Here is a 12,517-nt window from a genome sequence, read left to right on the forward strand (position 1 = left end):
AAGAAAAATGCCAGGAGGACGAATTAAAAATTTTCTCAGCATAGTTTGAATGTCATTGTCATTTGCTTTTTCCATAAATGAAGGATAAAATCGCTGAAAGTTGTCTCAAAGTATGAAATCTTTAAAAAAACGCTTTTGGGTGTGCTCCAACCATGTTGTGTTGTGTGTTTCGCTCCACGTGGAGAAAAGCAGCTCGGCGGTTATGACGTTGCACGGAGATCCGTGGGCGTGACGTCACGTGACGTTCCAATACGCTTTGAATTCTTGCGCTTTTCTTCGTCGTTCCTCAAACCACCCAAAGCGATTTGAAACCGCTTCCATGGAAGCCCAGCAGGATGTGTCGTCGTGTCAACGGGCCTCAACAAATTACAACTTCCGGCGTAAGGTGCGTGTCAATATTTTGAAGCGGAAGTCGCGCTTCTGTTGCAACCTGTCCGCTGTCACCGTGGACTCATCTGACATGCACACGCATGACATGAAATGAAATGACGCGCATATACACACACACCCCGTCCCAGCCTATAAAGGCACACACACCACCAAGGACCCCCATTGACCACAGAGCAACAACACAAAGATCATTCGAAGAGGACACGCTGAGCACAACTATGGGCGTCTTCATTTCGCGACTTTTCTCCATGTTTACTGCCAAAACTCCAGCCAGGATTCTCATGGGTGAGTTCAGGATTGATTTGGTTCGTCATTATTATCATTATTGTTATTGGTAGTGTTAGCATAAGTAATAGTGGCTGTGTCATAATTTTTGTTTTTGTTATTATTATTGTCATGGGTATTCGTATTAATATTATTAATGGGGAATGCAAAAAATATTTGCAATAGAGTAACCCCCTCCCCGCCCTCCATTGCGTTAGTGTATTACTAAACTGGTAATAAACGCACCCAGGGATCATTTTGATATTTGTCGTTTTTCTGCCTTTTTCACATGGATGCCACATTCTTAGACTCCTACTGTGGTTCTTTATATGAACTACACACAAAAGAACAAATACACGATTGATATGAATAAAAGCTTTCAAAGAATCTGTCTTGTCTGAGTTTTTCGGATGCTTTCAAAATTAGTCTTAAAAACAATGGTGTGCCACTCTCTAGTGGCCAAAGGTGGGATTACACCCCAAAATATGGAGCCTATCCCAGCTGACTTTGGGCAGAAGGCGGACTAAGCCCTGAACTGGTTGCCAGTCAGTCTAAGGGTACACATAGAGACCAACAACCGTTCACACCCACATCCACATCCACGCCATCTCTGAGTGAGAACCAACAAAAAAAAAAAGATTAGCACAATAACAATTTTAATCGCTTCTTTTGAATATAGTTATACTTTTACCACTACGTATGTTGTTGTTTTGTGTGTCACAGTGGGTCTGGATGCTGCCGGTAAAACAACTTTGCTGTACAGATTGAAGCTGGCTGAGGTGGTCACTACCATCCCCACTGTGGGTCAGTCAATAAAATAGTTAGCAACAACACCTTTTGAAAATTGTAAAGTGAAAAAAAAATCATCCAGTGGGATTTTTTTTTGTATTCATTTATTTTTTACATGCAGGGTTTAACGTGGAAACAGTTGAATATAAAAATATCTCCTTCACTGTTTGGGACGTCGGTGGGCAAACTGTCATCAGACCGCTATGGAGACACTACTACACAAACACTAATGTAAGTGATTCATTTCCATCAATTGCTTTTTGAAAATGTCAACGAATGTTTGTTTGTACAGGGTGTCATCTTTGTGGTGGACAGTAATGACCCCCAGAGACTCAAAGAGGCATCTGAAGAGCTGCATAGGATCGTGAGTCATAAATCAGTCACTCAATCAATAATCGTAAACATATTGATGTATTCATTTGATAAGCGGTGTTGTTTGACAGCTGGAAGAGGACGAGCTGAGAAAGGTGGCGCTGCTGGTGTTTGCCAACAAGCAGGACCTTCCTCAAGCCATGACAGTCGCTCAGGTCAGCGACGGCCTGTGCCTGTCGGGGGTCACGCAGCCGGTATGTTACACGTTACATGTTACATGTGACCCGAGGCCTGGAAGATGTGGCCTTCAAATAAAATCTCCTTTTTTTTCTCTCAGAGAATCCAATTTCTGATTTGAATTCATGTTTTTCCTCCGCGCTTATCTATTGGATAAATAGCAAAACATGAATGTAAACATCGGACATTTTTAATTATTGATAACTTCATGTTGTTAATTCAGCAGCACACATCAACAAAGACATACTTGGAACTACTAAAATAATTAGATTTTTTAAAATGATCAAAATCAAAACTAATAAATAAAATCAATTAATCGCCCAGCTCTTCCTATACTGTAACGCCTGATGACTTACAAGTTATTCTCATTCCAAACTATACAGATGTAAAAAGAAATCAACTACCGTGTGTTTGTGTGTCTGCATGTAGTATTATATTCAGGCGTCCTGCGCGGTGAGCGGGTCAGGTCTGGTTGAAGGTCTGGATTGGCTCTCGAAGCAGATCGTGAAGCAGTTTTAGCTGATGAGTTGTGGACTTCTCCTTCCCTCTCTGCTCCTCGCCTCATCAACACTTTGGCCGCAGTATCTTCACCTCACCAAGCGAAGTACAAAGGAAGAAGAAAAACACTTTGGGATGTTTTTGCTCATAAGAAATGGTTCTGGTGATATTATGGTTATATTTTTATATTATTATGCTGGAGAAAGGGTTCTGATACAAGGATTGATCAGGTCGTTCTGTTTTATTTCATTTGTGACAAATGTCAAAGTTCATATTGTACAGATGTATCCTCAATAAAGTGGCTATAGGGTGGATCGATTTGTTTTATTTTTGAACTGCAATATGATCTTTGTTACTGGCAAATAATTTCTGCATGTGCTGGGCGTTCTGTATGTGAAATGAGTATGACTATTTTTTTGGGGTGAACTGGTAAAGGTAAAGAATTAGCTGATTCATGTGAATTAAATTTCGATTGTTTTCAAAATATATAGTACAAAAAACAAGAAATATGCATTTTCAAAATAATTCGAAATTATTCCATAACATTTAATGTAACATTGACTACATCATAATATAAAATGATCTTCACAACAATAAAAAAAGTTTAATCGAACTTTCATTCAAAGCGTCAGCCATTTTGGCGCTCTGTCGTCGGGCCGAACGCAATAAGGGCATTGAGCCACAATGGGCACTTTTTTCCCCTTAAACCAAGGAGCCAATCAAAAGCGTGGACGTTCTCGTCCTTCCAATCAAAAGCTTGGATGTTTTCATCTGTCCAATCAAAATAAAGTTTCTGCCCCTTGTAGTGATTCCGGGTGCTCCCAGAAAAAATCTTAAAAGTGGGAGTTGACAGCCTAATTTGTTGTTGTCTTTTCTCTCGTCTGTTGTCATCTAGTCTCAAGCTGCAGCCATGCCCGGGATAGAGAAACTGCCTCTCGAAGAGACCTTGGAGGACAGCCCGCAGGTTAAGAAAAAAAAAAGACCTGACTTTATGTGAAGCTTTAGGCTTATATGCTAACGGTAGCGCCCTGCTATGCTAACAGCAGTGTTTGTCAACAGCTAGCCGCATGCTAACAACTAGCACCCGGTCGTTGAGACGGAAGGCTGAAGCAAAATCGGCCCAGCTGACGCATCAGCTAATGAACATTTTCCATCTCGTTGTCAGAGGAGGCGTCTTCATTATGGCTGCATTTGCTTTCATGTACTTCCGTAGCCACCAGGCTAACTCCTGTCTGTCATTTTGCTTCATTGATGTCTACCTACCACTGTAGTTGTGGTTGTTGTTGGTATTTTATTTTACCTTGTGGACAGAGACAAGACAACGAAATGTAGGATATAGATGTCTACTGATGTCCAGAAATGCCTGGTGACACGTCACAGGAGATTTTCCATCCCCCCTTAGGTCTATGTACTACTATCCTCTTTGTCGTCACTACTAGGAAGGCGATTCAGTGCACTGGTAGAATGTTGGTGTCGTGCCAGTTTTGGGGAGGATCAACTTTTCCCCCAGTACTCTATGACATTGCTGTACACAAATGACAACTCTGGCATGGGATTAGAATTGTATATTACTAGTGAGGCAGAACAACCTTTTAGTATTTTGGTCCTTTTAGGAACCGACACATGCCGAGTAATGTTTTTTTGTTCAACACAGTAGTTTACAAGCGAGGTTTATTCCTCTCTTTGTGACAAAGCATTTCCTCCCTGATAGTCCCACTTTGTTTTTGTGGTTCAATGAAATTAATCCAGTACAAAATGACTAGGCACCGCTGAATGAGCCGGGTGTGTGTGTGCAATTTTAAGGAAGGAGCACAAAGCAACTGGATGGGTGCGAATAGGGTGCGTTTTCAAGTGAAAAATGAATTAAATATTCAATATTTCAGACCCGATCTCTGCTGGGAGTGTTTGAGGAGGACACGGCAGTCATGTCCAACTACTGCACCATGCTTTATCAGGCCATGCACAGGATCTATGACGCCCAGGTACAAATACACATGGACACATGGTATGGAGGTCCTCGGTGATGAGTGCGTGTGTTTTGATTCAACTTATTTCCTTTTCAGAATGAGCTGAGTGCTGCAACACATCTCACGTCCAAACTGCTAAAAGAGTATGACAAACAGGTTTGAAATGTTCACATTAATGCCTTTGAATTGTCAGTTTTTTTTTCTGGGAAGCTTTAAAACATAGTTTTACCGCAACATAGTTTTAAGAAATGGTGATCATATTAATCGTAATTTTTGTTGACATTTTCATATGGTTTCATCTCAAAGGCTGCTTTGCATTCAATCAGATAATAATGTCTTGTCTTGAAGTAAAACGAGACTTGTTTTCCTCACCTGAAAGCAATAATCCTTTTTTTTTTGTTTTGTTTTTTTGGGTAGCGCTTCCCGTTAGGGGGCGACGATGAAGTAATGAGCTCCACCCTGCAGCAGTTTGCGAAAGTCATCGATGAGGTGAGTGTATGGCATTTCTTGTTCTTGTTTTCTTCTGCTTCTCCTTCTTCACCGTACATTCAAGTCTCTTCTTCTGTGGTGGCTTTTTTTTTTCTTTTGCTTCTTTGGCCAGCTGAGCTCTTGTCACGCCGTTTTGTCGACCCAACTGGCCGATGCCATGATGTTCCCCATAACACAGTTCAAAGAGAGAGACCTGAAGGGTATTTGGCTTTTAAATATAATATAATGTCATTTTCAGACATAAAGCATCACATTCTTTTTTTTTTTTTTGGTGCTTGCAGAGATCCTAACTCTGAAGGAAGTATTTCAAATATCCAGCAATGGTAAGTTACCTTCCCAGTATCCACAATGGACATTGCTTCCATTTTAAGCAAAAAAAAAAAAACTACTTCTATATTCTCATACATCTTTAAAATATTTTTATATTGCAATTGCATGTTTTGGACAGCCCCAATCACCTTTTGCTAAAATGATAAGGAAGCTATTCTGATTTGTGTAAAGCCAAGTTCTCTTGTCTTGCTCAAAGTTTTGACCGTCATCATTGCAGATCACGACACGGCCATCAACAGATACAGCCGCCTGTCCAAGAGGAAGGACAACGACAAGGTAAGCGCCTCGAAATGCGCGACACATGTGCGCCCGAGGAAGCTGACGTCATCGTGGTCATCGATGTGCGTGGCAGATGCGCGCCGAGGCGGTGGAGGATGTGTACACGTCGCGCAAGAAGCAACACCAGACTATGATGCACTACTTCTGCTCCCTCAACACGCTGCAGTACAAGAAGAAGACGGCGCTGCTGGAGCCGCTCCTGGGATACATGCAGGCTCAGGTGTGGAGGGCGCACCTGTTGGAACACAAATGCCGTGGATGGCGCAATTCGAGGATTTACTTTGTTTTTTTTCGTCTGCAGATCAACTTCTTTAAGATGGGCTCCGAAAACCTCAGCCAGCAGTGGGAGGACTTCTTGGCCACCATGGGGACCAGCGTCCAGAAGTAAGACGCTTCTCCAGAAGAAGCAGAAATTTGCTCATGGGAATGCCGCAAGTCAAAACATGAGCGACATTTGCCAATGCTAATATCTCTCAAAATACCAAACCCAAAAATATCGAATAAGAATGCTACAAATATGGAAATATGTAACAATGATATGGATTTTTTTAAAACTACATGCGATACAATAATATGATGAAAAACGTTTTTAAGATGTAAAGATATCATGCATATGAGAGTAAAATTTAAAAGTCATTCAAAATATATAAACATTTGAAACAAAAATGGAAATAATATATTAGACAAAATGCACATATTAAAAATGAAATACATAAACCGTTGATAAAGTAAAACTCAGATCTACCAAATAAAAATATTTCATACAACATTTTGAGACTAAAGAAAATGCACAACTATTCATTACAAAACATTCCATTAATAAATGATTTAAAAAATACATTACAAAAATATTCCGGTAAAATAATTGATGACAGGAATATCAGAAAAAATGGACCCAAATATTGAAATATTACAAGAATCAGATTAAATTAAAATGAAAAAATATTTGACAAAACTGTAACTTAACATACTAAACAATAAATATAACTGGGTTAATAAATACACCAATAGAGAACAAAAATAATATAATATTGGAAAAAGTCCATTTGCAAAAAAAATAAATACAAATAAAATAACAAATACAGTAGTATAAGATAATATTTGCAAGATTCGGATCAGAGCAAATTGCAAAAGTATTAGACAAAAAACAACATTTGTTAAAACTACACACAAATATGATAAATTGTCACAATAAAAAAAAAAATTAACACTATTAGAACAGAAGTTCAAAATATTCCCTGGTCATTGTGCTGAAAGGACTACTCCTGGGACGCTCAATTTGTCAGTAACGATACTTGCATTAGCGTGCGTCGGGAGATGGAGGAGGAGGTGGGCCACATGCAGCAGACCATCGAGCAGATGGAGAAGTCATGTGACCCTCTGTATGCGCCCTGCGACCCGGACCCACTCCACTCGCCGGTGTGTCGCAACCTCACCCAGCGGCAGGGCTACCTCTATGTTCGCAAGTGAGTACGCCGCAAAATGGGACATGCCACTAAGCAGTTTTAATCTCGAAAACTCGAGTTAATATAGGTGTCTGAACCCCCCCACCCCCAACAGTAAGACGGGCCTGGTGTCCACATCGTGGGAGCGTCAGTACTTCTTCACACAAGGGGGCAACCTGATGCAGCAGGGCCGCGGCGAAGTGGCGGGCGGCCTGGTGACCGACCTGGACAACGCCTCCGTCATGGCGGTGGACAGTGATGACCGCCGCTTCTGCTTCCAGATCACATCCTTCGACGGCAAGAAGTAAGAGCCCGTCTGCCGCTCGCTCTGTGACACTAAGCTTGTTGTATCCTTATTCTCAATACACGTCATGTCTGATTAAGGGTAAAGTGAAAAATATAGTTTTCGACATTTTTGCTAATTCGTTCAAAATACTTCAACTTCAGTATCACATGCGCATCAATATTTTCGCATTTTGTTCTTTAATAGTGATCATCCAGAATTTATTCAATCATTATTTAACCTGAAAATTCTACATATCAAAGGAGTTTAAGACAAACAAAAAAAGACACTTACACAAAAGTATTAAATGAAAATTACACAAAAAAATATTGACGTCACTTGGACTGTTGCGTTCGGTAGTTCAGTCTCGATTCCACCTGACCCAAAACAATGTTGCAAAAATTCTTGTAAATATGTTTTGTGTGTGTGTCGTATCGTCAGAGTGGTGACGCTGCAAGCGGAGAGCAGGAAGGACTGCGAAGAGGTAAGGGAGTCAAAGTCTCACCAGTTGTTGTCGATGGTTCTTGTCTGACCGCGTCTTGATGCTCGCCAGTGGATCGCCACCATCAACAACATCTCTCGGCGCATCTACCTGAGCGAGAACACGGAGGTGTGTGTGCATGAAAGTGTGAAAGTCAGACTTTGAGCGTGTGTGTGTGTCCTTCATTCACAAGCGTGCCCTCAACCCATGTGGCTTTCCACCGGCAGGAAGTGGCAGCCAGAATCAACCAATTAGCCATTGAGGCGGTGACGCCGTCGCCGTCCTTCCAACAGAGACACGACAGCATGCGGCCTGCCAGGTTAGCTGCGTGCGTGTGTGAGAATGTTCCACGCTCGGACCCCCTTCCCTCAAAACGCCTTCCTGCTTGCTTCATGGCAGCAAGAGCCACGTGGGGCGAACCGGCAGCATCAGCTCAGCGGGCTCCGAGCCATCGCCCGCCCTCTCTGCCCTCTCATTGGATGCTCTGGTTGCCCCGGAAACGCCAATCCAGTTTGACATCATCTCCCCTGTCAGCGAGGAAAATGCCAGACATGGCAAGACGGCAGCGCAGGCTGGCAGGTACCTGTTTGCAACCAAGAGAAATTATTATCATCATGAGGAGGGGTTGTCGTTATTGGTGCGATGACTGTCATTGCAATAATAATTACAACACGTCATGGATTTTTGGAGGACATATTTGTCATTTTTTTGAATGATTGAAAATAATCAGTTTTTAATTTTATCAGACTTTTACTTTTGTACTTGGTTTATTTCAGAATTTCACCACATGTATTCCTTTTTTTACATTTCATTGATTCAATCAGTTGTTTTTGAATGTATTGAATTATTAGTTTAATTAGATTTGAAAAGCCTAGAGTTGTTTGAACATATATATATATATATATATATATACGTTTTTATTTTAATTCAGCTAAATATAATGATTATTATTATGTTTATATCAACATAATGCCAAATGAATAATCAATTAGTTAAACTTAATCCTTATCATTAAGTACTTTATTGTCATTTATTTTCTTTCCTGATTAGCTGCTGTGGCGACCATTTTGGGCACCCGCATCTGTGTTTAGAAAATGGCTTCTTGGGCAAAGCCAGTGTAAATATTAGATGTTGTGTTTTTATTTGAGTTCAGTGATTTTGTGTGTGTGCACGTGTAACCACAGGAGAAGTAATCCATTTGGCGAGTCGGGTGACAAAACATCAGAGGACAGCGAAGGTATGCTGCGCTCTCCTAAGGCTCATTACTGCCCCTTGTGGCCAAGAGATGACCGGCAAGTGTATGTAGTTCATCTATTTTTTTGGGGGGTGGTCCAGACTCGATCCTGCACCAGCTCTTCATCGTCCGCTTTCTGGGCTCCATGGAGGTGAAAAGTGCCGAGTCGGCGGATGTCATCCCCGAGACCATGAGGCAAATCCTGGCGGCTCGCGCCATTCACAACATTTTCAGGATGACCGAGTCGCACCTGCTGGTCACCTGCGATTGCCTCAAGTAACAACCTCTCCTCAAATGTGTCTTCAAATTAAAGTATTGTCCATACTTTGTTCAATTACAGCCTGGATTCAATCATTTTTCCACTTTTTCCACATTTCATTTTGTTCCAGCCATATTCCAAAATTGATTAGATTAATTTGTATGTGTTGAACATTTTGGATGTTAATAAAAATCCCCCAAAACAGTTTTGTTTTGTTTTTCTCTCTCTCTGCAGGCTCATCGACCCGCAGACACAAGTGACAAGACTCACGGTAGGTTCGCGCTGGCAGACGTCATACTTGGGCCTCCGCAGTTGAGCTTGCAACCACAGGTGTGTGTGTGTGTGTGTGTGTGTGTGTGTGTGTGCGTGCGCGTGTTTTCCCAACAGTTCCCTCTGTCAAGCGTGCTTCAGTCTTCGTCCCATCAGGACAACAAGAGGCTCTTTGGATTCATCATGCACTCTGCCAGCGGGCATGCCGACGGACGAGCCGTCTGCTACATCTTGGAGTCCAATGATGACGGCGAGAAGGTTGAGATTTTATTTTACAATTGGTGAAATGAACATTTTACCTTCAAAAAAAATCACTATTTGTTTCTCCCCTGAAATTTTTGCACATTCATTACAAATGAAAAATATTGCACTAGTTATATTCATTTTTTTTACAAGTGCATTAAAAATAAAATAATAATGATTTCCCCCTTTTTTTCTACATTTTATTGTGCAGCCATATTCCAAAATTGTTTTTAAAAATCATTTTGTCTTGAAAATTCTACATACGAGGCAGCCTTTTATACTATATTGTTCGCAGTCTTCAATTTTTCCATTGTTTGTGTGCTAACAGCAATATTCCAAAATTGATTAAATTGCACACTGCGAAAGAGCCTACCAAATAGTGTCCTGTCATCACAAAGTGACTGAATGCTTTAAGAAAAACGTGTTGGTAATCCCTCCCTTGCTACTTGTTTTTTTTTTTTTCAGATTTGCGACAGCATCGGTTTGGCTAAGCAGATTGCCCTCCACTCTGTTCTGGTGAGTCTCTCCTTTTCCTTTTTCTTTTTTATGTATATTTTTTTAATTCTTTGCTGAGTTGTGTTGTGTCACGTCGTAGGACCGCAAGGCGACGGAGAAACGCAAGGAGCAGGACAAAGCCAAAGAGAAGCAGCTGGAGGAACTCAGCAAACAGAGACAGATAGAGATGGTGACCTTGTCTTCTGCCTTCTTTTGGCTCGCAACACAAAGCAAAAAATTACAGTGATGCCTCATAACTGGCCCTGTGAGGATACATTTGAAATACGATTGGGTAAAGAAACGGTCCCAATGCTGATGGCGTTGTTTAATTACAGTTTATAGTGTATATATATATACGGGGGGAATCAGTACGAATCCTGGGGTGGATTAGATTGATTTCGCAAAACGCAGAGGCTGAATCTGATTGGACAAAAAGGGGGAAAAAAAAATAATATTTTCATCCATGTAGTGGAAGACAAGTGCTGTAAAATAAGGAGACAAGAGAAATTTATGATGTCAGAGAATTTAGAGCTTGAGTTGGCCACGTCCAAATGTTACATGCATGCAATTATACAAAGAATCTTTGGTGGTGTCGTCCAGGACCTGGAGGAGCAAAGCCGCCTCATCGCCGCCTCCAGTCGTCCCGCCAACTCCGCTGGGGCTGACGGACACTTTGTGGTACTGAGCAACAGCCAGTCAGAGGACAGCGATGCCGGCGGGGAGGAGGGCAAGAAGAAGTGCGAGTCTGACGCCTAGTCATGCGCCTAAAAGTGGTACGAAGCCTCCGCCCATCCGCCCCTTGCTCAGGAACCAACACCCACCCGTCCGGGCTGCCTGGGAATGGGAAAAAAAAAAAAGTTAAATCACAGACTCTCTTGTTTTAGGGTTTTTTTTTTAAAGAAAAAAAAAGGTTTTTATATTTTGGCAACTATAGATATAAAACTTTCGTTTCCTATTTCTTCACATAATCATTTTGTCTACAGGTGAGTCTTATTCTGAAAAATCCTCCCTGGTTGGTTGTCATTATTCTGCACTGATTTGAAAGCAGCCAATGATCACGCACTTTTGAGGCTGAATCCATATGTCAACGTTTGAGCCAAGTCGCAAATTTTACATGAGAAAAATGTTGCAACCAAACAAATGTCATATGAAGGAATCAAAGTGAACCCTTGCATATTTGCAGTTTGGCATTTGCTTATTTGCAGATTGTTTTTTTTTTCTCACTGTATTCCTTCTGTGGCACCTTTGTATACAGTACTGTATCTTGAAATGAGGTTAGGTGGTTGCTTGGGACAAAAGTATTGAATTGTGCCTGTTCTCATCATTGGTGTCATCAAATGGGAGTCCGATAACGCCACTCTGATGAAGCGAAGACTCCCATTCAAAGAGCCTAAGCGTGCTTGATTCAATGGGTTTCTCTCTCTCTCTCTCTCTCTCTCTCTCTCACACACACAGTTGTTTTTTTTGTAAATATGACACACAAAACAAAGAACATTGTATGTTGAAACACCCAAAAGGTTCCACCAAACCAAATCATTGACGAAAGTCTAATGCGAACATGACATATGCAAAGTGCTCTTGACAGGCTAATGGAAATTAGCATCGATGTTAAAATATCACAAACTTGAAAAAAAAATTGGGGAACCCGATGCTGAACAAAACACATAAATGTACCGTCTGCCATATACTGGAAGAGTATTTTATTGTTTTGCCTGTCGCTATATGTCTCTGGCATCTGTAGACGAACAAAGACATTTGTTGTTGAAGTTTTGCAGACCAATTTGGTACAATTGGATAAGTAGTGGTTGGGAGTCACTGCTTTTTGTGGCACATTGCAGACTGAGAGAGTCTGAATACCCAACTGCCACCACTGTAGTCTGTATTTTCAAAAGGATTACCAAACAAATGATGCGAATGGGAGACAATGTGGCAACCCAAGAAGGGACAAAAAGTCACAGCAAACACAACCACAACACGATTCAATAGCAAGATGTGTTGATGATTGCTGATAAACCACAGTTTCTGGATATAAAGTAGAAGAAAATGTTTACTGATTATCATTTGGGTCATATTGTTGGGAGCTTTTGTTCAGTTTGTGTTGACCGTTGGGCACTTTACTGACGCCATATTGTCGTAATGTACATATACGCCTCATGATCAATGTTTCAAGTTTGTCATTTAACAAAACAAAAGCTTTTTAAAGACATAAAGCACTAACTCCACCCGCCTGGACTGAGTGTTTTTGACATATC

At 41.2% G+C, this 12,517-nt stretch overlaps 2 protein-coding genes across 2 annotated transcripts; both read left to right on the forward strand.

The window, feature by feature from the left end:
• The first annotated feature begins 266 nt into the window (after positions 1-266).
• LOC127607780 (ADP-ribosylation factor 4-like) lies at positions 267-2,804 on the forward strand. Its single transcript, XM_052076436.1, has 6 exons — positions 267-675; positions 1,378-1,458; positions 1,565-1,674; positions 1,736-1,807; positions 1,887-2,009; positions 2,422-2,804. Exons 1-6 carry the CDS (start codon positions 486-488, stop codon positions 2,509-2,511), a joined length of 666 nt encoding a protein of 221 aa, XP_051932396.1. The 5' UTR covers positions 267-485; the 3' UTR covers positions 2,512-2,804.
• A 473-nt stretch (positions 2,805-3,277) lies between these two features.
• On the forward strand, positions 3,278-12,457 carry appl1 (adaptor protein, phosphotyrosine interaction, PH domain and leucine zipper containing 1). Its single transcript, XM_052077258.1, has 22 exons — positions 3,278-3,454; positions 4,374-4,472; positions 4,554-4,613; positions 4,875-4,946; positions 5,059-5,146; positions 5,228-5,269; positions 5,494-5,552; positions 5,629-5,775; positions 5,857-5,939; positions 6,860-7,021; positions 7,116-7,304; positions 7,725-7,767; positions 7,837-7,893; positions 7,992-8,083; positions 8,164-8,343; positions 8,949-9,001; positions 9,100-9,274; positions 9,492-9,528; positions 9,645-9,785; positions 10,236-10,286; positions 10,366-10,455; positions 10,866-12,457. Exons 1-22 carry the CDS (start codon positions 3,401-3,403, stop codon positions 11,019-11,021), a joined length of 2,130 nt encoding a protein of 709 aa, XP_051933218.1. The 5' UTR covers positions 3,278-3,400; the 3' UTR covers positions 11,022-12,457.
• The last annotated feature ends 60 nt before the right edge of the window (positions 12,458-12,517 follow it).

The sequence above is a fragment of the Hippocampus zosterae genome, chromosome 9 (assembly GCF_025434085.1).
Source record: "Hippocampus zosterae strain Florida chromosome 9, ASM2543408v3, whole genome shotgun sequence".
NCBI classification, from domain to species: domain Eukaryota; kingdom Metazoa; phylum Chordata; class Actinopteri; order Syngnathiformes; family Syngnathidae; genus Hippocampus; species Hippocampus zosterae.

Excerpts from the sequence above, each read along its gene's own strand:
- LOC127607780 (XM_052076436.1), top strand. The coding sequence starts at position 486 with ATGACGCGCATATACACACACACCCCGTCCCAGCCTATAAAGGCACAC. Across the intron at positions 676-1,377 it reads TCCAGCCAGGATTCTCATGG|TGGGTCTGGATGCTGCCGGT; the intron begins GTGAGTTCAGGA and ends TGTGTGTCACAG. Across the intron at positions 2,010-2,421 it reads TGTCGGGGGTCACGCAGCCG|TATTATATTCAGGCGTCCTG; the intron begins GTATGTTACACG and ends GTCTGCATGTAG.
- appl1 (XM_052077258.1), top strand. The coding sequence starts at position 3,401 with ATGCCCGGGATAGAGAAACTGCCTCTCGAAGAGACCTTGGAGGACAGC. Across the intron at positions 4,947-5,058 it reads TTGCGAAAGTCATCGATGAG|CTGAGCTCTTGTCACGCCGT; the intron begins GTGAGTGTATGG and ends TTCTTTGGCCAG. Across the intron at positions 8,084-8,163 it reads GACAGCATGCGGCCTGCCAG|CAAGAGCCACGTGGGGCGAA; the intron begins GTTAGCTGCGTG and ends GCTTCATGGCAG.